This window comes from Amborella trichopoda, chromosome 10, assembly GCF_054954075.1.
Source record: "Amborella trichopoda isolate Santa Cruz 75 chromosome 10, AtrichopodaSantaCruz75HAP2 v2.0, whole genome shotgun sequence".
Taxonomy (NCBI): Eukaryota; Viridiplantae; Streptophyta; class Magnoliopsida; order Amborellales; family Amborellaceae; genus Amborella; species Amborella trichopoda.
Window position 1 is genome coordinate 774,468 of NC_142345.1, and position 26,594 is coordinate 801,061.

Here is a 26,594-nt window from a genome sequence, read left to right on the forward strand (position 1 = left end):
AGCGGATCGATGATTCGGATCGGGCATCTAAAAAACCCATTCGGATCGGCGAATAGGCGATCTGGATCGGAAATCGGCTGAATCAATCGGATTAAATCTTAAAAAAAATATGAAAAAATTATTGAAATTCATTATAAATGTTGTTTTTTAAGAATTTAATAAGAAATGAGGGTACTCTATTAAGAATTTTCATTTTTTTGTATGAATATGCGAATATTGATATGTTCTTTCCTTGCATGAACTACTATTTACCATTTAATTTACATCACACAAAAGGATAAACATAGAATTATCATGGATTAAGTATATCATCATATATGAACTACAATAAAGCATACAATTCGTAACATACGATCTAAAAATAAAATGACAGGCGACGTCGTTTTTCATCTTGGTCACGTTGGTGCTATTGATTGAATTCGCGTGACAATTCATTGACTCGTTCTAAAAACGAATCATCCAAATTAGTGGGCACCTGACTATACCCAAATCCTTGAGTGTTAGTGTTTTGTTGTGGTTCTAATCCAAAATCCTCGAAGCTTATCCATCTTTCATGTTCACCTACACTATCGTGCTCATCCCTACCCTCTTGTTGTTGGGACTCGATATGTGAATAATTTGGCTCGGATTGGCTGGCCTCAGAATCATCATCTCTTTCATTTTCCTTTATACCCCCTTCCCACTCTTTCTCATTATGTGCAATATCACCGACATCTCCAACGAATTGTGGATATGTTGGCGGGTTGCTTCCTCTTTCATGCTGCTCATCACCTTCTTCAATATTTTTCTCACCGATAGCCTCAAGGAACGCTCTCTTGTGCAACACTAGCTCCTCTTCTTCTATTACCTATTGTTCTGTTGTGTTTGTGACAAATATTGCGTCCAAGTCTATCGGCCCATAATCTTCAAGCTTCCTTCTTATTTGTCGCTCTCGAAGATTTAAGTTGTAATGAACGTAGACTAGTTTATGAACCTTCTCTGAAGCGAGTCGATTCCTCCTAATAGTGTGCAATCATTGGAACGTACTCCAGTTTCGCTCACAGCCAATAGCAGAACATGTTTGGGAGATCACCTTGATTTCTATCCTCTTTAGATGAGGTGCATCACTACCATATATCTCCCACCATTCAGCTGGATTAAAATGAAAAAAACATTATAAGGGCAAGAACAATTCATAAGATTAAATATATGAATGAACAAAATATTAGTTAGGGGATAACCTAGATCTATCTTAGTTCGAGAATTCTTGGCAAGTCTAGTTTCGAAAGATCCTATAGCATCCCCATACATAGCAAGCTAAAACAAAATATTTCGTTTTAGTGCATTATTCCTCATAAATATAACAACTCAATCAAGTTCTTACCCAAATATTAAGTAATACCTCTTATATTTTTGCTACCTGGTTTAGATGACTTCTCTCCAACCTAGCAATAATGTATCTGACCCCTTCCATAATCTTGTGGGGATGTTCAGGTGTCAAATAGAAAAATTTTGGGTTGAAGTAGTAACCTAGAAAATATATAGACAGAGAAATGTTATTTAAAATTTCATAAAAAAAATAATTTAGAATGAAACATTCTAATGATATAAATATATATTTACCTGCATAATGAATTGGGCGTCCAAATTTGGTGATCCACCTTCTTTCTATAATCTCGATCGTTTTACTAGTAAAACTACACTTCTAGCCAATAACTGATTTGGCCCTCTCGATACCTTCATAAAGGATGCTCATGGTAGCTTTTTTGTCAGTATCCATCATTTTAACACCGTGACCAAAGGGGAAGTGGCCTCTACGATACTGGAACATTGAGATCAGAACCTTTTATTTGAGACTATGCCGTCCACTTTTAGCCCAGTACTGGACTTCGAGAGGCGGTCATTTAACCACTCTTCACTGGTAAACAATCTCTTTAATGCACCACTCTTCACTGGTAAACAATCTCTTTAATGCACCTTCAAATTCCTGAATGGAGTCCACAGCCAAGTAATCTGTCGTAAAGCGGGTTAAGACAGGCCTGATTATCTCTTTTTTCTTAAACTGTTCTTTGAACAAAAATAAAATTTTAGAATGGTTATATATAAATCTTGTCACCAACCTCGCTTCCTGTAGAGTCTCATTCACAATTTTGATCTCGCCGATTTCCTCTAACATAAGATCGATGCTGTGTGCAGCATATCGGGTCCATATTAGATGCTTCCTCTTATCCATCAACTTGCTGCCCGCAGAAACACACGCACGCGCATTGTCCGTAATAAACTGGACTACATGCTTATCTCCCACCTCCTCAACTATCTGATCATATAGTCATACGAAGAAGTTTGCATCCTTCTTCATCCCTGATACGTCTTTGCTAGACAAAAAAACTGTACCTTTTGAAGAATAGGCCAAGAAGTTTAAAAACTTTTTTTTACTAACTTTATTCAACCAACCATCACTCATAAGAGTAATGTCTGTTCTTGGCCAACTCTATTTATATTCTTCAATCCACTTTCTAACTTCCTCTACTTCTTCATCCAATATTGGCTCACTGAGCTCATATGTCGTCGGGGGTTTTACCCCGGGCCCGACTCTCTGGATTGCGTTGACCATAGGTGAAAAATATGGGCTATTGGCTGCATCAAAGGGGATCCATTTATTGTAGAACCATTTACCAACATATCTGCCCAACATGTTTCTCGTACCTTTCACCATGCCTTTGAGGGTCATCTGTTCTGACTTAGGCTTTGAGAGAAATGGGTCTATACGATCATGACCTGCAATACTAGCACTCCAAGATAAGCTAGAAACAATTTTTTCATCGTCTGATTCCTCTTGATACATATTTTCACCAACCCCTCCATACATATTTGAGCTGGGCCCGCCATACATGCTCGAGCTGGGCCCGCCATGCATGTCTGAGCTAAGCCCACCATGCATGCCCATGTCATAACCATCAGGCATTCTAAACCCGCGTTCCCTTTGGTATATTTCCTGTAAACTCATTCTCGTGGCCATCTCCAAGTCATTATTATATTGCTCTTCTGGATCATTCCCGCTTGATGGCGTATATAAACTAGCTATCTCCTCATCCATCCTCTGCTTTGCAAGTTTATCTTTGGTAGCCTTGAGAAATGCCGTTATCTGCTTTCTTACATTATTAGGGATACTATTACACGCAAAAACATTTCCCTTAACCCTTGTCAAGTGTTGTTTGAACCTATGTACCCCACTACTTATCACTCTTTGGCAGTAATTACAAATAATTTTATCTTTTTTGTTGGATCAAGTCTGACCCCATGTTGCCATGCAGGGTCTTCCGCAGATCTTGTCATGGTTCAACTGTTTTAATATGTAAAAGGTTAAAAATTAACCTGACAGTTCAACATGAAAAATAATCACCATGTGTAGTGATAATATGTAGGGGTAGTTCATGAAGTTAGATTTTTTTTTAATGCCAAATATTTCTATTAACAAAAATATTTTAGTTTCTACTGGAAAAAATATTTTATTTATGCAACATTATAAATAAAAATAGCCTATATCAGTCATTCCATATAGTACAAAAAATTTACATTGAGATAATATCAATAAAAAATATATTTACAATGGTATAGTAATTCACAATGCCAATACATATGGACTTGTCACAAATCTTCATTTTGACAAACATGAATTAGTTCCTATCGAGAAAAAAAAATTATCTATGCAATATTATAGATAAAAAAAATCTGTATAAGTCACACTTAGAATTAAGAAAAAAATTATAATACTACAGTCATCCATAATGCCACTACACGTATATTTGACATAAAAAACATTTACAATGATATAGTCATTCACAATGCCACAAATAAAATTTACAATGCTATAGTGGGTACAATCCCAACTCAATTGAAATGATCACGAATAGTTGTACATCTCAATTACAAATATGCAAGATAACATAATAAAAAATGCAAGCTCCAAACATGGCTACAACTCAATTATCAAGAACATACATTTTTTGCATTAAAAATTTAATAATAAAATTGAAAAATGCAAGATAATATAATTATCATGCATGCCACGATTTTTTTGCAGCGATATTCACTTTAATTCCTCATGATAATCCAGTTTAACAACATGTAGTTTTTGCATTAAAAATTTAAAAAATTTAAAATACATTTTTAATGCAAAACTGCATTAAAAATATAATACAGTTTAACATCATGTATTTGTTAATGTATTTTTTTGCATTAACAACAAATTAAAAAATACAGTTTTGCATTAAAAATATAATAACATGTATTTTTTTACATAAATAATCTATCAACATGCAATTTTTTGAACTAAAAATTTAACAATAAAAATTAAAAATATTGTTTAATTCCTCATGATAATAAAAAACTGATCACAATTTTTCGAAAAATCACAATTTTTCAAAAAAATTGATCATGAATTAAAAAAAAAAAAAAACACAGTTCTTCACAGATCCACGTAACATCAGTCGTTCCAACTAAAAAATCCACCTCAAATCGAATAAATTACATCAAATGGAATACATGTTTTAATAAACAACACTATAAGGAATCAATGCCCTATAATATTAACATATTATTATCAAAATATTAAATAAAATCAATTGAATTGAGGCAAAAAAAAAAAATTGCAGTTCTTTACAGACATCAGTCATTCAATCTCAAAAATCAAGCTCAAATTGAATAAATCAAGTCAAATTGAATACATGTGATGATAAACAACACTATAACGAATCAAAAACCTATAAATTTAACGCATTATTTGTAAAATATTGAGTAAAATTGATAGAATGGAACAAAAAAAAAAAAAAACCGCAGTCCATTTTTTCTTCACAGACACCAGTCTTTTTTTTTAAAAAAATCAAGCTCAAATTGAATAAGTAAATCAAATTGAATACATGTGATGATAAACAACACTATAACAAATCAAAACCCTATAAATTTAACACATTATTTGTAAAATATTGAGTGAAATTGATAGAATGGCGGAAAAAAAAAAAACGCAGTCCATTTTTTCTTCACAGACATCAGTCTTTTTTTTTTCACAAAAATCAAGCTCAAATTGAATAAATAAAATCAAATTGAATACATGTGATGGTAAACAATACTATAACGAATTAAAAGCCTATAAATTTAACATATTATTTGTAAAATATTGAGTTAATTTGATAGAATGACGGAAAAAAAAAAAACGCAGTTCTTACTTGTTTTTCTTGCACCCGTGGCTTCAAATTCAAATTTGATATGTATTCGTTCAAAATACTCATAAATTATAAACAAAAACTTTTAAACAACACCCTTACGATCAATAACCCTTATATTTTACAAAAAATGATGTCCTCTTTTGTTTGAAATCAAAGAAATGGCGGAACCCTAAAACTTTTTTAGGGTTCTTCACAGATCCAATTTTTTTTTTATCAAAATCGGTGATTTTTACTACCTTTTATTGACTGAAATGACTGAAAAATTTAAAATAAAGCCTGCAAGATTCGATTATAAAGCTGAAAAGATGAAAAATAATAAGAAAATAACAAAAAACCATGAATATTGAAGAACACTGTGAAGCCCGTGTTCTTGGACGAGTCACTGTTGAGACTCGGCGATTCATTATTGGGAATCGCCCGGTTCTCTCTAGACACGGGGGATTCTCGGTATTGTAGGGAACCGGCACGGCGTCTGCCGATTCTCGCGTCGAACCGAGTGAGTCTGGTTCGACTTGTCGAGTTTTCAAGCCCTAGGAGAAACTGTGGGAAAAATTTAAAAAAAGGTTGTGTTTTTTTTTTAAGGTTGCAACTTTAAACAATCCAATTAAAGCACACCTCCAAATTTTATCATAACATGTAATTTTGTTAAAAACAATTCTTACAATTATCTCAAAATCTATTTTTATATCTAATTATAAAATTTTATACTTTAAACCTTGTTAAAATTAAGTAGATCTATAAAGATATGAAAATCTTGAAAATGGATGATCTAGATAATGAATTACAAGATGCACTATTTCGAGGACTCCAAATCTTTTTTTTTTTTTTTTTCATATTCATACTTTTCGATGCTGAGATGATCAATTAGATGTTTTTTCAAACCGATGGCTTTTTGAGGTGCATATGTAATTCTACATTTTAAGGTCAATGACTTTAGGGCCTCACTTACCTAAGGTTAGCAATGAGCTAGTCCTAAAAAACTAGGGCCTCAACTACAAAATGTGCTTTGATGGGCCAGGCCTTTTTGTTGTTGTTATTTTCTTGTGTTTTCTTTGATTCTAATTGGCATAAGCGTAGCTCGACCTAGCCCCGCCTCGTCCGGGGCTTCTTTGTCCCTGTCCTAGTTAGGCTCAGGCCGGCCCTATGGGGACCAAGGCCAGGCTTGGGCTAAGGTCAGGGCTGACCTGACCAGGCTCAGCCTATTGCCAGCCCTAGCTGTACCATAATTTAGTAGTGTGCGTGTGCGTCCTATGCACAATTGAGAAGCATACTGTTGTAGAAGTATTATTTGTGTCACGTCACAACGTGGAGCAACTTTGAAGTTGCAAATCACTGTGCATACTGTTGTAGAAGTATTATTTGTGTCACGTCACAACGTGGAGCAACTTTGAAACTGCAAATCATATTTCAAAATGTGATTATTAAAAGGGAAAGTATAAAATGGGACCATTTATATTTGGTAAGATGTGGTCATATTGTTGGACGGTTGGATATGAGATTGGGTGGCTGCGATTATTCCATTGACCAACCTCAAACTTTAAAAGAAATTTTTTCGAACTTTTTGACACATCCAAGCTATCAAATTTCACATCGGATGGTTGCCGGTAATTGTGATTTTCTTGTATCAAATATAAATGGTCTCATTATATACAATCCCTTATTAAAATCTTAGTAGTTTTGTAATATGATAAAACATTTGGTGCTCTTAAAGGAGGTCTAAGCAACAATTACTTTAGAAAGCGCATAGATATCATAGGAAAATGTTCTCGTAAGCTTACTAGCCAATATATTTTTGAAAAATATAGGTGGCAATGGATACGATGGAGTCCGGGTCCGACCGGACCCCGACCCAGACTTAACTGGACTTGGTCGGACCCAACTCATAAATCAAAATATTTAAATATTTAACTATATTTTAATATATTTCAGATATTGGGACTTGAAAAATTTTACCGAACCTAGACCTGAATAGTGTTCGGGTACAAGAATTGGACCTGGACTCGACGCACCAGGTTCAAATTTTTGGGCCCATACTCAGTCTTGGATTGGGTCTACCCATCGGGTCCAGGTCGGATCCAAGCCCATTGCCAACCCTATTGAAAAATGATCATGTCATCCACTAGCCTATAGGAATAGTATAAACCCAGTCACCTAGATGAAGAATCTGGAAATGAATGGTAGCACACTATGGTAACAATTCTTTTTTGAAAAAAGGGTTGAAATTTGATGGACTGCAAATTTTGCACACATGTGCCTTTCGTTTAATCATTATAAATATAAAAAATAAAGAAATGTATGCGCTCAAAAAATGTTGAACAAAATGTGTGTGTCATTTCTCAGCCATCGATATCGACCCGTCTCCTTCAATCTGGACCATTAAACTTGTGCTAGATGTCTCTGGCTTAAAAATCTTTATCCTGAACTAAAAAAGAAAGATATATGATACTTATAGTCTATCCTCCCCCTTATCCAACCATCCATTCTAAATGGAGGGTTAAGATTGCCCCAATCACAATCTCACATCTCTACGCTATTTTGTTTTTAATGTTTTTCTATAAATTATTTTGACACCAAATTTTGGATGTCCATTCCTCTATTAAACTCGCGTTAGCGAAAAATATATAAAAAATATTTTCAATAAAATAAAATGACCAAAATACTTTTGAAAGTTTCAAAGGGTCTTTTGATCATTATATTGTATCAAAAAATTGTTTTTAATATTTTTTACATGTGCGCCCCAATGAAAAGATGGCACGTACTAAATTTTATATTCATATAATTTGTATAAAAAAACTAAAAATGAAATATTTTGAGACATCGGATCTAAGATCAAACGGAGAGTGACGCTTTTGCTCAAATTTGAGCAATTAGATGATAAGGAGAGGATATAACTTCTATGATAAACATGAAAACCTTTCCCTTTAGATAAAAGCAAGCTTTCCATTTACTCATTCTCTACGCATAACTCTCAAGAAGTGACCTTTTAGAAGTTTTGATTAGGACGAAGTTTGTATGAGCCCGACTTACTTATTCAAATGAGTCATCTCTCTGAAATTTATTTTAGATTAAAAAATTCTGAGGAATATGTAACCTCAACAGTGATAAGTAGTAACCTGCAAAATACATAAATTTCAAAAATATAAAAATAAAAATTTTGACATAATTTTAACAACATCAATTTTAAAACTTTTTGGAGCTATCATTTTCCATCATCCATCTCCATGATGGATGTTCGATGCCGCAGGGGACACTATTGTAGAAGTGCGTCCCTTGATATACGGACTGCTTTTTCTTTTGATTATGACCTTCTAAGATCTTTTTAATATTTTTTCTTTTGGAAAGAAGTGGGTAATAAACCATGGGCAAAGACCACAATATCAAGTGCCCTCTTTATTGGAATACTTGTCTCCAAATATTGGATTCGATTTTGATAAGAGAGGCGCTCCAGTATTATGATAATTATTGATTTGGACAGAGCATGTTTTATTAAAGGAAAAAAATTATATGGGTTGATAGTGAGGAAAAAGAAGAAGAATAAGGCTATTTCGATATTGGAAAAAGCATCTAATTGATCATCTCGATGTCGAGATGAGATGTCTGCATGTAGAGTAAATACATATTTCAAGTTCTAAAAATAGTACATCTTGCTACACAGACCATCTTTAGAATTTTCGACTCCAAAATTACATCTTATGACAAAGTTTTGAGGTACACCTTACTTTTGATTGTTTAAGGGTGAAACCATAAACCACAACCTTTCTTAAAAAACGTATCCGTGATGCAAATCTTTTACATGTCTAAGTATGGTAAAATGGAGGATGGTAATTTTCGATCCTTGAAAAATATGGGTAAAAAAAAAAAAAAAGCCTATCAAAATCATTGAGGGTCTCAACATGAGGTTACATTTTAATTTATTTCAATTGGGTACCTCCCAAAAAAAAAATTTAATTGCCTCTATTCAAATTCGGAACCTAAACAATGAGAATCTTTTGATAACTTAGATTCAATAAATTACTTGCAATTGAATCCCTAAACTATAAGCATTGTGATTGAACAAATGATGTGGGAACCATCTCTGGGATAACTAATGTTTCAAAATCCAGATAAGTGGGGCGGATGTTCCCCCATGAATCCTTGCTGGGCTGGATTAGCGATCTGGATCAGGTTTTGGTCCAAAATGCTCTTATTTCACAACTTATTTGACGGCCCAACTTATTTTACTAGGGCTGCAGCCCTATAGAAACATTTTCCTTCTAAAAGACAGGGAGGGCCCCACTCCCCCACATCACATACTTTTAATTGCCACGTGTCATGTAGTTATTGATTGTCCAGTTACCAATAATGAACTTGTGATTTGATTCGATGATTATTTTTCCAACAACATTTGCATGAACAAATAAAATAATGAAAATTATAATCACAATAATAATATTTATTGTCCCCATGTTATTGTCCCCATGCTTTAAAGGAAACGTATACAATGACTCGGTATGGTTTCCACATGGTTCCAACTTTAAACAATTGACTTAAGACGTACTTCCCAATTTTATTATAAAACTTAATTTTGGTGTAAAATTTAATTTTATATTTAATTATAAAATTTTAAGCTTCAAGATTGCTTAAAATCAAATAGATCTATCAATATATAGAAAATCTTAAAAATAGACAGGACAAGATATATTATTTTTGAGATTCAAAATCGTTTTTTTATATATATTCCAGACGGTACAAGATGTACTACTTTTAGAATTCAAAATCTTTTTTTTATATATATATTTCAATATCTCCAATATGATCAATTAGAGGATTTTTCAATAGTAAAACCACTTTTTCTAATGGATTTTTGAGGTGTATATTTAATTCTATATTTTTAATCTTACAACTTTATATAAACTTTTTTTTTTATCTTCAATATATGGTGGTCACAATTAATTTTGACCATTAGATATGAAATTAGATGGCGCATTTATTGAATTGACTAAGGTCAAACTTTTTTAAAAGAATTCTCCAACTTTGTGACACACCCAAGATGTTAGATTTTACTTATTGTAAATACTCGTGACATCATTGTGTCGAAGATAAATACTCTCATTACATACAATCCAAATTTTAAATAGGTGTAGTTTACATAAAACAATCACAAATTTTATCATAAGATGTAATTTAGGCGTTAAAAATTCATAGAAAGCATTGAGAATCCATTTTCATTTCTAACTATAAAATTTTAGACTTAAAAAATGGTTAAAATCATTAAGATACATATTAAAATATTAAAAATGGACGGTCCAAATGATGTGATGCAAGATGCACTATTTTAATATTCGATTTCTTTTTTTTTTCCTATTCATTGGTCTTGACATTGAGATGATTAATTATAGGTTTTCTCAAATTGAAAACTGTATTTTACAATGGGTTTTTAAGGCGCATTTTAATTCCACATTTTAAGGTTGCAACTTTACATAGACTTTTTACTTTAAAATAACACAAAAAGGCGCACATTTCCTCTTTTCCAGAAAAGATAGAGAAAGAAGAAGAAAAACAGTTTTGAAATTTGAATAACTCGTTGCATATACACTGGTTGAAGAGAGAGAGCATTGTTTCCTTTTTTTTTTTTTTGGTCAATTTTGTTGCCCTTCACTGGTTTTGATTCCTAAATTGTTGCTTGGATTATCTGGTTTTGGGGCAAGGCCATGAATTTGCAGAGAGCAATAGCAGCCCCACCAGTTGTGGGGCTTGTTTATGATGAGAGGATGTGTAAGCACTCTGAACCCACTGTCATGCCTCACCCTGAAAGCTCCATGAGAATTAGGGCTATTTGGGACAAGCTAGGGCAAGCTCGTGTCACTGAAAGGTTTGGTTTTTGTTGATTTCATCTTTCTCTCCCTCTCTCTCTCTCTCTCTCTCTCTCTCTCTCTCCATCTCTGTGTATATTTTTATTTTCAGTTGATCTTAGTTACTCTCTGTTTTTCCTTTTTTTGGGTCACTGTATATGCTTTTCATTTGATGTTATTTACTCTATTTGTTGATGAGGGGCTGGGTTTCAATTTATGGTGAGAGAAATGATTGTCTACTGTTTGATATCACTCTTAACTTTTTGCTTTTTCTTTTTTTGTAGATTAGTTGCTGTGATATATTCTTGAAATACGTGCTATCATTCTTCTTTCTTCTACTTTTTGTTACAAATTTAGAGATATGAGTCTGAATTTCAGTGAATAGTATGAAAAAATATTGCTCTAGATTTTTATATTTATTCTTTTAATTTTCTTGATTGTTTATAATGCTGAAAACAATAAGGTTTTTAGGAACCTCTGGCTTGCATAGCTAAGAACCTTGGATATTGGGATTTTATTTAAGATAGTGTACGCAGTTTACTAGATGTGTAAAGGGAAATACAACACAAATCTAAAAAAATAAAATAAACGGGAAACAAAATCATATTAAAATAACACAAAGATTTATGTGAGGTCTACAATAAAGTGGCTAAATAGGATGTCTCGGCGAGTTAAATCCACTATAAATGAAATTATATATATATATATCTGCGTTGGCAAAATGTTTTTGATCCTGAGATATATATATCTGCGTTGGCAAAATGTTTTTGATCCGCTCTCAGGCCCAAACAACAATCAATTTACTTGATTTCCAATCGCTGCACTGCTACCAAAATGAAGAGAATACTATGAGATTTTCTCTCTCTAAAAATAAAAGTGCTCTAACCCAGAACCCATGGGAAAACCACTTCTCTATCTTGGAGGCCATACTTCTCTCTCCAAGTTCTACAGATTACCTCTCTCTCTCTCTCGCTCTCTCTTGAAGACCATTCCCATAACCCATGGAAGGGTATCACCTCTCTTTGGCCCTCTTATATAGAGATAATTAGAGTTTCTTGCTTGCCACCCCCAGCAAACCCCTTTTTCCTTTCACCCAAAAGGCCTTAGTCCTCTCAATAATTTTAGGAAAATACAAGAGAGGTGATTTTGGTTATTTCCAAACTTAACATAATATTATTATAGTGCTGAACGTAATATTATTTATTTTTTCTTTGTTTCTTTTTTGTTTAGTATGTTAGTCACAAAATATTGTGCCATAAGTTTGAATTCAGTGGAAAAGTTGGAGTGAGGACACTCAGATTCAATCATTATCTTGTCAAATATTTTGTCTAATTTTTATCTTTTCCATCAAAACATAGGGCTCAATTTTGGTCGAGCATGGTATTTGAAGTGATTCTGTAGTTATAGTAACTTTCTACCTCTTTTTTTTTTTCATTGTTTGTGATGCTTTAAATTATATGCTTAATTATGTGTGTGTTCCAGATCTTTCCGTTTTTTTTTCTCTGACATCGTCCCCTTATTAGTCTTATCCGCTGATTTGGAATCTTTTTGTCTCTAATGTAGTACCGAAGTATATATGTTCCTTCTTTTCTTTATTTTGCTTTAATTTCATTCTTGATTCTGTGGTTTTCTAGTGGACCCCATCCATAACAAATCATCTAAGCTTATTGTCAATACTTTGTAATACTTTCTGAATTCAAATATGATGTTTCTTTGATCAAATTCAACTGAAAAATCTTAGCTGGCTCCATCATAATGGAAATACTTCGTACGTTCAGTGTTATGATATTTTGGTTTCTTTTGTTGCTTTTTTTATTTTTGGTTATTTGAGTGATTGAGAATGTTGGTTTCTTCTTCTATTTATGAAAGCTCTTTTTTATTTTTTTTAACCTGTCTTCTATATATGAAAGTTCTAATTCGAAATTTTGTGTCTGGATGTCTAGATGTGTTATTGTTCCTGCCAAGCGTGCGGAGGATAAGGATATAGCATGTGTTCATACCATGAATCATCTTAAGTTGATAAAGAGTATAGATTCTCTTTCGGCTATACCTAGATCTAGGATCGCAAGACGATTCAATTCGATATATCTCAGTGAGGGCTCAACTGAAGCTGCTTATCTTGCTGCTGGTTCAGTTCTAGAGGTATGAGTCATATGAAGCTTTTATTTGTTATGAAAATCGGGATTTGGAAGTGTTTAGTTTTCTGGTTTTGTATATGAAATGACATTTGTTTGTTTTATGAATGCGATATGTGGGTAACGGGTCTATGAATTTATAACATTATATTCCAGCTTGAACAATAGAATCTGTTATGAATTGATGCTCACTGCACATGATAGAATGATTATCTGTGACAATCTTGACAAGGTTGTTTGCTGATTATCAGACGCCTTCATTGATTTTTATGATGTTTTGTGAGACTTGGTGTATCCTTGGTGCTCCTAATCACAAATTTGTTTTTGAATTCTTATGTTGAAGCTTCATCACATATTTCATCTTTGTTTGGGACTGTAAGATTGACATGCATGTTGGGCATGTTTCGGGATGTTTGATGTGGACACATTTGACATGCATGTCAGTGTACTTGACATGTATGACATCTCATCAGACACGCCATCTGACACTTCCTAGGTGGACATTAGGTCTTTCTTGAAAATTTTCGAGTTGGTCACATGACATATGGCATGTTAAAACGTCGACATACGAGTCCACATTCTTTGCACATCTATCAAAATTTTGACACGCATATCTGTTAGGCACATGTCTTCTTAGTTATCTTGATAAATATCTGTTAGTTATTTGTATTCTTATTATTGTATTATTAATACATAATAAATCAATTTTATATACAATATGTGAGAACCCATGTGTAGACACTTCGACACCTAAACATTGTATGGCCTTTAGTGAATCTGTCATGTCTGAGATTCTACTTCCTGAGCATCTGTGTCGAGACACAGTGCACCTGTGTTGGACACCTAGTTATGTATAGGTGTTTCAGTGACAGGTCTGGGTGCATCATATTGCATGTATGAATTTTTTTATTTGTTAAATTTTGTTTAAAGATACCTAGAAAAAAAGTCTAAAATCGTATTCGATTTCTATCTGCGATCTGCATTATTAACAACTTTCCTGTTTGTTATCGATTCTTTTATTTGCTCATTCATAGGTAGCTGAGAGGGTGGCTAAAGGGGAGTTAAATTCTGGTGTAGCCATTGTTAGGCCTCCTGGTCATCATGCGGAGCCTGATGAAGCGATGGGGTTTTGTCTTTTTAATAATATTGCCATCGCAGCGCATTGCCTTGTTCATGAGAGGGTCTGTTTCTATTTTTTGTTGAAACAAACTTACTGAACTTGTGCCATATTACAGTCTCATCCTAGGGATTTCCCCACTGGATAATACAGCATGAAAATAATTTTAGCTCTCTTCCTCCTAATTCTATTATTTTAGAATTTTTTCCATTTTTACTTCACATTTGAGTTGAACATTTTGCAGCCAGAATTGGGAATTCATAAAATTCTAATTGTTGATTGGGATGTACACCATGGAAATGGTACTCAAAAAATGTTCTGGAGTGATTCTCAGGTGTTGTTCTTCTCTGTTCATAGGTATAAATGTTTTTACAGCTGACTTTCTCATTTATCAAATTGCTTTATGTTTTATTGGAAGTCAAAATATCTTTCAGCATTCAGAAGAATATTTATCTTCATAGCTGTTATCCACTGACCTGCTAGAGAGTCAAAGTTGAACATCATATACGAGGAGGACCAATTGCTACACTTGCCTAGATTGCTTGAATTATTGATGATAGTGAAACTTAGGCATATAAAATGTGACAGTGATTTCCTCCGAAAATTTCACTCCTCAAGTATAGAACATTAATAGAGTAGTTTTGATTTTAAATGCATATTTCCTAGCCTCTAGTGGAATATGCCTATTCTTCTACTTGATTGCCTAGCCAAACCCAAATCTGTCCACTCTACGAGCTGCCTATAATTGGAGGGGTTGCATCCAATATGTATTATACTACTTGTTTATGTAAATCGTGAGTGACTAAAGAACATTAATAACTGCTTGCTGCTAGTATGACTGCTCAAGTCTACAAAACAGATAGGACTGGTTCCCCTTTTAAATTAAAGTAATATAATTATTCTTAAAAAAGCTTGCCTTTGAAAGTCCTACTGGGATTCATGATGAGGTTCCAAAGTGGAATTCCATATAACTATCTATCTTTCAGGATGGACTTGAGTTTCTAATTTTAAAGTAAGTGGGCAATGAATTACGAACCCTGTTTACTATATATTCTTTTGTGTTCTTCTTAGGTTTCCACATCATTATTGATCGGTGGTTTTTAAGTTTCTGAAGTTTCCTTTGTCTATATCTAGGTTCGACTCAGGGACCTTCTATCCATCTGGAGACCATGGCTCCCATACCATGATCGGTGAAGGTGCAGGTATAGGATTTAACATAAATGTTCCTTGGGAGCATGGAAGGTGTGGAGATGCAGACTATCTTGCAGTTTGGGATCATATACTTATTCCTATAGCCAGGAGTTATGATCCAGATATGATTCTTATTTCTGGAGGTTTTGATGCAGGTGTTTGTTCCTATGTCCTACCAAACTACAAGGAGAACCATTTTTATCTAATATTCTCATAGAATCATGTGTGAACTGGAATTCCATGTCAAATGTTGAAAGAATTGGATTTGTTTATTTTTGGGCACTTTTGGTTGAATTGTTATATATATTATCAGTCACTGCATTAAATCAAGTCAATGTAAGATGTAATTCATCAACTGATTAAAAGCAATTAGGCATGCTTTGGAATTTGGTTTTCTGGATTTTAAGAACTAGATATTTTGAATGGCGTTGTCAAACTATATTTCTTGTCATCTATATTGTGCTGAAAGTTTGAAAGCCATTTCAGTTTTAGATATTTTGAATGGCATTGTCAAACTATATTTCTTGTTATCTATATTGTGCTGAAAGTTTGAAAGCCATTTCGGTTTTGTCAACAGCTATTGGTGATCCATTAGGCGGATGTTGCATCACACCTTATGGTTATTCAATTATGACCAAAAAGGTATGTTTCTAAGGTTAAGATTATGACTGCTATGCTTCTGTGGTTAAAATAAGCACAAATTGTTCAATGTTTGTCGTTTATGTGCTACAAAATGTAACTTTCTTTTGTATTGTCTTGAATCTACATGAGTTTACTTGACTGGTTTTGTATTATGCTTCTGGTTTTGTAATACAATAGAGGTGGTCTAGAATCTACAAAAAGTCCTAGACTGGTTTTGTTGTTTTTCGTTTCTTTTTGTTCCAGCTGATGGAGTTTGCAAAGGGGAAGATCGTGTTGGCACTTGAAGGAGGATACAATCTTGATTCCTTGGAAAATTCGGTCCTTGCATGTGTAGAAACATTATTACGACAGGAAAAACCTACTATCAAGACTCCTGTATCCCATCCATTTAGATCAACTTGGAGCACTATACAAATGGTAAGGTGTTTTTCTTTTCTTTTTTTTTTCTGGGAAAATATTGGGCGGTACCTAGAGCACTTCCATAGATCGTAGAGCTGTTTTAGAACTTAAAAATATTGAGATGGTAATTGGACCTGTTGAACTTTTTGAAGTGATTGTTTTAGCACTATCATGTGTGTATAAATCTGGACAATAACGTAAAATAGCTAGGTGTCAAGTATTTCCTTGATATTGCAAGTTTCTAGACCACCTCTATTCTCTACACAGATATTCCATGTCCTGTCATATAGTAACTTTTTTTTTTTCAAGCATTCTGCCATAATAAATGTCTGTTCTTTTTTTTTTTTCACAGGTGGGGGGAAGGAGTTTTTAACCTTATCATCTTCTTGTTCAGTGCATTTTTTTATGTCCAGTTTTCTTTAAAAATATCACTTTTATTTCAGGTGCGTAAAATACTCAGTCCATTCTGGCCTGTCTTGTCGGAAGAATTACCACAAGGGTTGTATGCGAATAGCAGACCTTATGTATTTGAGGTACTGCATTTCTAACCAATAAATGAGGCATGTTCATGTAATTGGATCGGGAACAGAAATTAAAGGAAGATAAAAATGAAAAATGTAACCAAACAACAATATGGATAAAGTCAAAGAAACGAAGCACTAACTCAAACCAGAGTAGTTAAAAAATTGGGAACTCGGTAATGCATCATAGAAACTATGTAGAACTATGGAATTGTTCAATAGACCATGGTATATGGTATTCTAAGCCTGCATCCACTATGTGTTTCCACCACTGTTTGAAAAATCTCTTATCCCGATCGGAATTGCCTAATCCGGATCAGAAATCATCCTTGGTGATCGGTTTCTGAAATATATCAGGAACCGGCCGTTAACCCCTTAGAACCAGCCGGTTGGGGCTGGTCCGTATCGGTTCTCTGACAAAACCGACTGGTTCTGCCAGAGAACTGGTTTCCTTGAATTTTTAATATATTTTTTTAAATTTTGTTGTTCGCTAATTTTGTAAATTTTATCACAATGAACCGGTTCATGTTTTTATTTTATTTTTCAATAACTTTTTTTGTTTTTTCATTTGAAATGTCTAAAAGTTTTTAATAAGCCTAGAGTGGTGGAGAGTCCCCTCCGTAATTCAGCTTTTACGACTTCTAATTTTTTCGAACTCTAAAACCTATTTATTAACGAGCCTCAAGCCTGGCCACGTGTAAGCTTACCTCAGCCCATGGGTACGGGCTGAACCTTGCTGTTAAGCGAAAGTGAGTGGGAAGAATATATATCACCTATTGCTTCCCTCGAGTCTTGACATGGGACAATTCTTTTCTCCTGTCCCCTAGATCTTCTTCTTAACGTGAATAAGTTTTGTAGGTGTATAACATTAGTTCACACTAAATGCGTAAATGGTCACATTTAAGTTCAATTAGCGTCGAGAAATTAATTTTTTGGTAAAATTAACCCCACTTTTCCTTGCATTTCTCTCTCCTTCTCCCTACTAACAACCTATTCCACTCTCTCTCTCTCCACTAACAACCTATTCCACACTCTCTCTCTACTAACAACCTCTCTCTCTCGCCTTGGCCTCCATCTCTCTCTCTCTCTCTCTCTCTAATAACAACCTATTCCACTAAATTTGTTTCCATATAGCTTCTTTCTAAAAACCAAAACTCCTAAGTTAATACAAAAGTAAAATAAATAAATTGAGTTAAAGAGATCTATTTTATTGCCATGAGTTGCATTTTAAATGCATTTTGGCTATAAAATGAATTTAATAGACAACAAACACTCAAATATGAGATAGGTTCTCAATATTTACATATTTTTGATACAATAATTGAAAATCATAATGCAATTGCCAAGATTTTTAGAATCCTGAAAAACTGGATTTTTGGGAATTTTTAGGTATTTTTTGAATTTTTTTTGAGGTTGAGACCGGCCGATTTTTCTATCCGGATCAACGGTCCACCGATCTGACACCGTTTTTTGAGTGGCCAATCTGGGTCACCGATCTATTTCTTTTTTAAACCTTGGTTTCCACCAGTAAATGGTTGGAGAACTATAGTGTGCCCCATTGGTCATTCAGCAGGGTGCAATTAATTTTGGTCATTTTAAGTGGAATAGAAAGTGGATTTAGTAGGGAGGACCAATTACCATGGTCCTTTGGCTACCTTATAGTTTCCCATAACTTATTTTAGTTGGATTTGTCTCTCACACACTACTATTGACCCAATCAGCCATCACGAGAGAGAAATGAGGCAACACTCTTGTATCATTTAATACTCAACTAAACAAGCATAGCCAAATTACACTCGAACATTATACTATACAACAACAAGAGTGCCCCATAGTCTTAACACATTGGACTACCATATACTTCCCTCTATCGAAAAAGGAAACTGTACTAGCATGTGCGTTATGCTTTTTGAAGGCTATGTTCTTTCAGTTTGAGTGTATCATTGGATTGCCTTTCCAGTTGAGTTCAAGTTCTGATTCTGATGCTGAGCACAAGGAAGAGTTCACAGCAAATTCGACTGAAGCCCCATCTGGTTCTGTTTCTGATGACTTTGATATTCTGGAGCCTCTTGGTATGCTGAAAATTGATGTTGATGGCCCTAAGGATAGGGATGCTTTGAAGTCTTCATTAAAGAGGGAGGAAATTCCTTGTGGACCGAGGCCGTTCCCTGATCAAATGGTTAATGTTTCTGTTCCTTGGAGACCAAAATATTCAGAGATTGACGTCTGGTATGCTTGCTATGGTTCGAACTTGGACAAATCAAGGTTTCTCTGTTATGTTCAGGGTGGACAGGTAGACATTCTTTTTCAGGGAAAGTATACCATAATCCAATGGACTATGGAGAACCATAGTCTATTGTAGTCATTGTTGTCCATTGAAATGATGAATGGTAATGAAGATTGGAGAAATAGTGTGAACCACCAATGGGATCATGTTTTGTTGGGGAGTAATTTATGCGCATATCCTCCTGAAGTTCTGTTATTTAAGAAATCACTGAATTTTTTTGCATAATTACTTTCATACCCAAATTGTTTTGCCCCAATTGAAATGATGACATCGCCCCTACTTTTGGGAATTCATGATCCGAAGTTCAACTTTTGTAATAAAATACTTGGACCTCTTCTCAAGTGGCAATAAGGCTAAAAAATACTTCGGGTCTTGAAAATCCGAAGTTCTCTAAACGTCAGAATGTAAAAATCTGTAGTTTTCTCTACATACATCAAGTATGCCCTCTTGCCGAAGAACTTTCACAGAGAAAATTGGATTTTGACAATCCAAAGTTGGGCACTTTGAGAAAAAAATTATAAAAAATGCGTATGAGCATAATATTGAAATTTTCAAGGAGTAGGGTCACACTTTTCATCATGCTTCTGTCATTATTTCATTGGATAGCAATGACTCCAATGGATTATGGTTTCCCATACTCCATTGGACTCTAGTGTCATTTGCGTTTTTTTTTTATGGTAGCAGTATATGAACCATATTAACTGCTTTCGAATTCTTCTTTTTAGTTGGATGGCATGCAAATCATATGTAGGGGTGCGAAGGATAAAAGTCCCCCAAAAGAAATCTCATGGCGAATGGTTCCCCATCGTTTATTCTTCGCATATGCTGAGACAAAAACATGGGGTCCTGGAGGAAGTGCGTTCCTACGTCCCAAAAGGAATGATTGCGAGAAAACTCATGTATGCATGTATAAAATAACGTGAGTACATATTATACTGCAGTTTTTTCTTCCTTTTCTAATATTACAACCATTCTTATAATTTATTGTTTATCAATAATATTATTATTAGGGCATGGTTTCTATGAGTCTTTGGACTCATATGTAGAAATGCGTGCCCCCTTAATAATTCATCTTTGAAATAAGTTTCGACTCTGATTTTTAAGGAGTATATAATCCCTAACATGGAGTTCATTAATGTGTAAAAAACAATATTAAAAAATAAACGCTAAAAGTGATATTTTTTAGAAAGAAAAGTTGGAGCCATTTATTTTACATATTTCTTTAGGGACCATCACTTACATCCATCGTTAGATAGATGGTTTATGCCTTGGGGGATGCAAATGTCGAAATGCGTCCCCCGACGAATAAACTACTTTTCCTTATTATTACTTTTCTTTTGGTATACAAAAACTAAACAAAATACATTCTTATTCCTATAGCTGGAATAATAATAAGGAAAACGTTTGTATAAGGATGCGACCTTCTTTATAGAAGTAAGGTTGTAGTAACCCACATTGTCCATAATTTATTTGGATGGTGTAGATTTATCGTATTTTAAAAGACATGCCACTTTTTGCCACCAATAGACATGTCAAATCTACAGCGTCCTGCTGTAATAGATGGTGTAAAACGTTACAAGGTTGCAACCTTATACAAACCGCACCCTAATAATAATAATAATAATAATAATAATAATAATAATATTATTATTATTATTATTATTATTATTATTATTATTATTATAAAATGACTAAATACTGATGCTGCTGTTCTTCTAGTATTATTATCATCATCGTGTCATCATGGTTCTCAAGGAAACCATTGTTCATTTGCATTATTGCTGTCCATTGGTGATGAAAAGTGTAGATTTATCATATTTTAAAAGATGTGCCACTTTTTGGCTCCTCCTTAATAGACATGTCAAATCTACATCGTCCTGCTAAAATAGATGGTGTAAAACATTAGAACTTCACTTTCACAAGGTTGCAACCTTATACAAACCGCACCCTAATAATAATAATAATAACAAATAAAATACCACTGCTGCTGCTGCTGTTCTAGTATTATTACTGTCGTCGTCATCGTAGCTGTCGTCATGGTTGTCAAGGAAACCATTATCCATTTGCATTATTGCTGCCCATTAGTGATGGAAAGAGAGATCAGGACCCACCATTGGAGTCATGTCCTATTCTCGTGTATCTTAATCTCTTTGCATCACTATCCATCATTTCATTGGGCAGTTAGATTTCCACGAGCTTTGGTTTTCCATAATCGTTGGATGTACTGTATTTTCCCTATTCTTGTTTGGTGTTATGGTGTCTTGCTTAATTACACAATGTTAAATGTTGGGTTTCCTTAATGTTGTCTGTGCATCTGGTTCCAGGCTTGAGCAGTTTAATGATATCTTGCTTCAAGAGAATGATAATAGGGGTAGTGACTTGACGGTTCCTTTAGTTGATTTATCTGCTCTATCCTTTGTGGAATCTAATGAATCAACTCCTTTGGAGGTTATGAAGGTATGGTACTCGTTTTTCCTCTTGATACGTCATTCTAACTTTTGTAAGTATATCTTTGGGCAAATACTTTAGTGTAGAGTTTCTCATGGTGCGAAATTTGTGTTTTCCAAAAGAATGCTTTAATTTATTTCACCTCAAGACTTGTACCTGTTATTTAATTTCTAACAAGCAAAACAGATCAGAAACCCTTGAAGGCACAGAAAATGGAACAAAACCGTGAACTGATCATCAGTATTGCTCACTGTTATTACCAGATCATATGTGTTTTTTCCTTCTTTAGAATACATATATGTAGATGACCAGAAGTATGGTTGTCTTGTTAGATCTTAGATGTATATGTTTCATCTTCTCACGGAATCTTTACATCAATTTCTTTCATTAATGAACTAATTTGGTTATACCTCATGATCAAAAGGAATTAGGTTGTGTCTCTTGTTTATCTAAGAATTTTGCAGACCTTGCCCTTGTAATGCTTATTTTCAATTTTTTGATCCCTTTATGACAATTCACAAAAATAAGTACTAGATTGGGCTTGTGAATCTTTACCTGCTAACAGTTTCTACTGATCTCTCTTGGTCACTGCACCAGTTTTTTGTTGGAGACAACACATAAATGGGAACTATATTGGAACACAATAAATATGGAAACCTCCATTGGGATCATCACCATTAAATGAAATGAAAGATGTGAGGATAATTGGGCCTGAAATCAGGTTCCTGTCCTGTCCTGGTCTATTGGGTACGAAGGAGAAATTTTTCTTAACCATGGCTTGGTTGCAAATTTGCAATGCAGGAAACTCGGTATGGTAATCTTGTTTGCCTCGGGAATGTTGATGGCTGCCCCATTCTGACTATAACGTAAGTTCTCTTTCTTCACAAATATGCAACAGTTGAATGCTATACTTTATGGGTGTGGTTTGTATAAAGTTGAGGTCCTAAACAATCAAAGTATAACTCACCTTCAAATAATGACGAAAGATGTTTCACTACGAGAAATCTTTATGATGGCTTCAAAAATAGTGTAGATTGAGCAGATCTATGAACACTTGAAAATTTTGAAAATTGATAGTCCAGAAAATGCTTTACATGATGCACTATTACCAAGACTTGAAATCCATTTTTTCTCATATCCATGTATCTTGAGGTTGATGATCGAATTGAGGTTTTTGGGCATCTAAACAACCTCTTCTAGTGAATTTTTAAAATACACCTCAATTTTGATTGTTTAGGACCTCATCCTTATATAAACTTTTTTCATGTTTTATTATTTGAAGTTTGAACTTAATTTTATTCAGTCCAAAAGCATGAAATACCAAAAATCTGTCAATATCAATAATCTATCTCACCCCACTCTTAAAGGGATAATTAGAATTCAAAGTAGTGGATTCATGACTATCTGTCATTGTTATGCATAAAAATATAAAGGATGAGAAGATCATCTTTTGTTCCCAAGGGTCACTGATGCTGCTAATTTATTTGCAGTAACTAAACTATAGTCTCTTGGGAAAATTATGTAAATGTCCATTTTATTTTTTGTTATATCCAACATACCTAAAACTTTTTGTTATTACTCGTATGTCCATTTTTTGGACTTCATAATGATTTTTTTTAAAAAAAGATCGAATTACCCATTTTTGGTTTTTCAAAAATCGAGATGGGCCTGATTTCGGTTTTTGAAAAACCGAAAATGTCTGGTCCTTCTCTTACTACCCTAACCTTTCGGTCTCCGCTTTTGCTCTCTGCAATTTTTTCTCTCTTTCCTCTCTCACAAGAAATCTGTGCAATTTTTTCTCTCTTTCCTCTCTCACGAGAGACCCAACACCCTACAGCTTTGGGCCTTATTTATTTGGGATAATAAAAAAAAAGAGGAGCCGCTTGCACAAATAATGTGGAGATGAAACATTGTCATTGTTTCCTTTGCTGTTGTCTACTAATCGAATATTTGAACTTGTACAGCTAAGAGATACAAGCAGGCCAGAGAGTGTTATCTCGTCTTCTCTAATGGTCTTTTATGTTTTGGTGCTTATAACTAACATGACCTTAAGTGATCATCGTTAGGTCATTTTGGTTGGAACAAAAGAGACAGTCTCAAGAGCTCTTGAGAAGGCCAAGAGGTTCCGAACTGAACTTCTCGGACGAGGTGTTATTCTCATCCCTATGATATGGGATGATGACAAAAAGCATACAACGGATAAAACAGGGTTGAGGTCTTAGAAAAAAGCAGCTAGCTTTCTCCTCTTCTTTTATGTTATCCCAAATAAATAAGGCCTAAAGCTATAGGGTTGGGTCTCTTGTGAGAAAGGAAAGAGAGAAAAAATTACACAGATTTATTGTGAGATAGGAAAGAGAGAGAAAAAAAAAAATTGCAGAGAGCAACAGTAGAGATTGAAAGGTTAGCGTAGTGAAAGAAGGATGGCTAGTTTTGGTTTTTCAAAAATTGAAATCAGGCTCATTTCAGTTTTTTGAAAATCCGAAAATGGGCAATTCCATTTTTTTTTAAAAAAAATCGTTATGAAGTCTAAAAAACGGACAAATGAGTAATAACGGAAAGTTTTAGGTATTTTAGTAATAACAAAAAATAAAATGGCTATTTACATAATTTTCCCGTCTCTTTATAGTTGCATGTGTGTGTGAGAGAGAGAGCGACGGAGATTACTTTTCCTTGTTTCTCTGCATAATTTTCTATACAATTTTCTGGTTTTAGTTTTTTGAGATACTTATTCTCGAGGTTATTCATAAGGATTTTCGAGATATTTATGTAAAGGATTTTCTTAAGGAGAGTCTGTTTCTTTGAAGGTGCTCCCTCTCTGACGTGGAGGACTTCAAATCCGGCAAGAAGCCGAGGCAAAAGCCATGCAAGAGGTACATTGACACATTGGTGGTCGGTCTCACAAATGGTTTGGGGATATCAGAAGATGAAGCGCTGGCCTACATTGATTATGTTGCTTCAAGGCCACTATAATTTAAAGGGTGTTGTGGGCATAAGGTTGCAACCTCAAACACCTAAAATAAGGCGCACCTTTAAATCTTATCATAAGATGTAATTTTAGTACAAAAAACTATTAGGATGGCTTGAGAATCTATTTTCATATCTATTTATAAAATTCTAAATTTCGAAAATGGTTCAACTCAAGTAGATCTATAAAAACATAAAAATCTTGAAAATAGATGATCCAAATAATAGGTTGCAAGATAATTATTTTTGGGACCTGAAATCTTTTTTCCTTGCATATTTGTATATCTTGATGTCGAGAAGATCAATTAGAGGGTTTTTAAACATCAAAATAACATTTTTCAATGGATTTTTGAGGTGCACCTTAATTCTACAATTTAAAGTTACAACCATATAATTTTTTTCCTAATTTAAATGTGTTTTTAAAAATATTAATATCCACTGCTTCATGCCTATGTGGAGAGTTGGTGTTATCTGCTGTCTCAACTGATTGATATCACCACAATGCAGGCTAATTATTTTTTGGGATTTTGGATCACTGTTAATGATCATGCAAACCCTCTTTGCTGTTTGAAATTCTAAGTCATTTATTTGGAATCTCTCTCTCTCATATACACACATACATGCATACACATGCCCTTATATGTGTAAACACACGTGGGAACGTCAGTTTCATCATACGACTTGCCTATATGCCTTCCTCTCTCTCACCTTACATTGGCAGGCATTTCCCCTTTTTTTATAGATTTAATCTTTTATCTAAGAGAAGACTCTTTGAATGTTTGCCCATTTAAAAGAATTAAAAATACTAATAAAATTAATCTTTCAAAATGATCAGTGCACTATGATCAATGCACCAATTCCCCTTGTATGTCTTAAGGGATTATATACAATGGGACCATTTATCTTTATGGCTAGAATGACACATTTACACCAAGCCATTAGAGATCAAATTGGATGGCTTGAGCTAGTCATGAAGTCTGAGAAACTTTTTTTTAAACTTTGAGTCATTTCAATGACACTTTTACGTTCATCCAATTTGAAATCCATCCAATTTGAAGTCCAAAGGACAAGAATAATTGTGATCTTGTATGAAAAGTAAATGGTTTCTTTGTATATTTTATATGAACATGCACATTTTTGTAGCACTAAATTGGCTCATTTCCCCTATTGCATCCGATTTTTACCTTGTAGCACTAAAGTGGCTCATTTCCCCTTTTGCATCGGATTTTTACCCATTGTGTTAACTTTTTACGTACGTAACTGTGGAAAAAAGCACATCCCAAGTATTGAAAGTATTCATGGAGAACGTAGAAGCTATTCATTTAACTAGAAAAAGAGCTTGGGCTTAATTGGTTAGCGCTTGATGATTTGTAACACTATGTCTCATTTCTACCAAGGGTAGAAACCCTCTCCCCACTTATCTTTGCAAATTGAAGTATGTGCAACTTATAATTGGAGATTAACAATAAAAACAATTGTCATAATTGAGAGCTAATACGGAAACCCACCCAAGAGAGCTGGAATCGTGCTCTGAAGCAATGGAGGAGGTAGAATTGTATTTTAGGAAAAGCAATACTATGTCTTTGGCTCAATTCCTATCTAGGGTAGGGGCCTTCTCCCCTCCACTAACTCACCAAAAAAAAAAACTTATTTATTTGACAGTGGTACACATTAAAACATGGCTTGATCCAAAGGCAGATGTAAAGACAAGGTAAAAAGGATTGGTCTACTCCAGAGAGTGAGAGATTTAAGATGTAAATTTGCATTCTATGGACTGTATAATCACACATTTCCTCATTTGAAACTTAAAAAAAAAAGATATGGGGATTCATGAAAAATTTTAACAAAGTTTTAC

At 34.1% G+C, this 26,594-nt stretch overlaps 1 protein-coding gene across 3 annotated transcripts; it reads left to right on the top strand.

The window, feature by feature from the left end:
- Window positions 1-10,766: 10,766 nt before the first annotated feature.
- LOC18428029 (histone deacetylase 5) lies at window positions 10,767-24,903 on the top strand. 3 transcript variants are annotated; one of them, XM_011622807.3, is made up of 13 exons: window positions 10,767-11,055; window positions 12,979-13,177; window positions 14,205-14,351; window positions 14,532-14,644; window positions 15,422-15,633; window positions 16,056-16,120; window positions 16,364-16,537; window positions 16,963-17,052; window positions 19,001-19,333; window positions 20,053-20,246; window positions 21,652-21,784; window positions 22,577-22,641; window positions 24,580-24,903. In XM_011622807.3, the coding sequence occupies exons 1-13, from the start codon at window positions 10,895-10,897 to the stop codon at window positions 24,743-24,745; spliced, it is 2,052 nt and encodes a 683-aa protein (XP_011621109.1). In that variant the 5' UTR covers window positions 10,767-10,894; the 3' UTR covers window positions 24,746-24,903. The 3 variants fall into 3 exon arrangements, with proteins under 3 accessions (XP_011621109.1, XP_088706425.1, XP_088706426.1); XM_088850299.1 differs by having other exon boundaries at window positions 14,532-14,621; XM_088850300.1 differs by lacking the exons at window positions 14,205-14,351; window positions 14,532-14,644.
- Window positions 24,904-26,594: the final 1,691 nt, after the last annotated feature.

What these genes read in the sequence shown, in the direction of transcription:
- LOC18428029 (XM_011622807.3), top strand. Translation starts at nt 10,895, where the DNA reads ATGAATTTGCAGAGAGCAATAGCAGCCCCACCAGTTGTGGGGCTTGTT. An exon ending in CAAGCTCGTGTCACTGAAAG is followed by an intron (nt 11,056 to 12,978) that starts GTTTGGTTTTTG and finishes CTGGATGTCTAG; the next exon opens with ATGTGTTATTGTTCCTGCCA. An exon ending in CTTGGAGCACTATACAAATG is followed by an intron (nt 16,538 to 16,962) that starts GTAAGGTGTTTT and finishes CTTTTATTTCAG; the next exon opens with GTGCGTAAAATACTCAGTCC.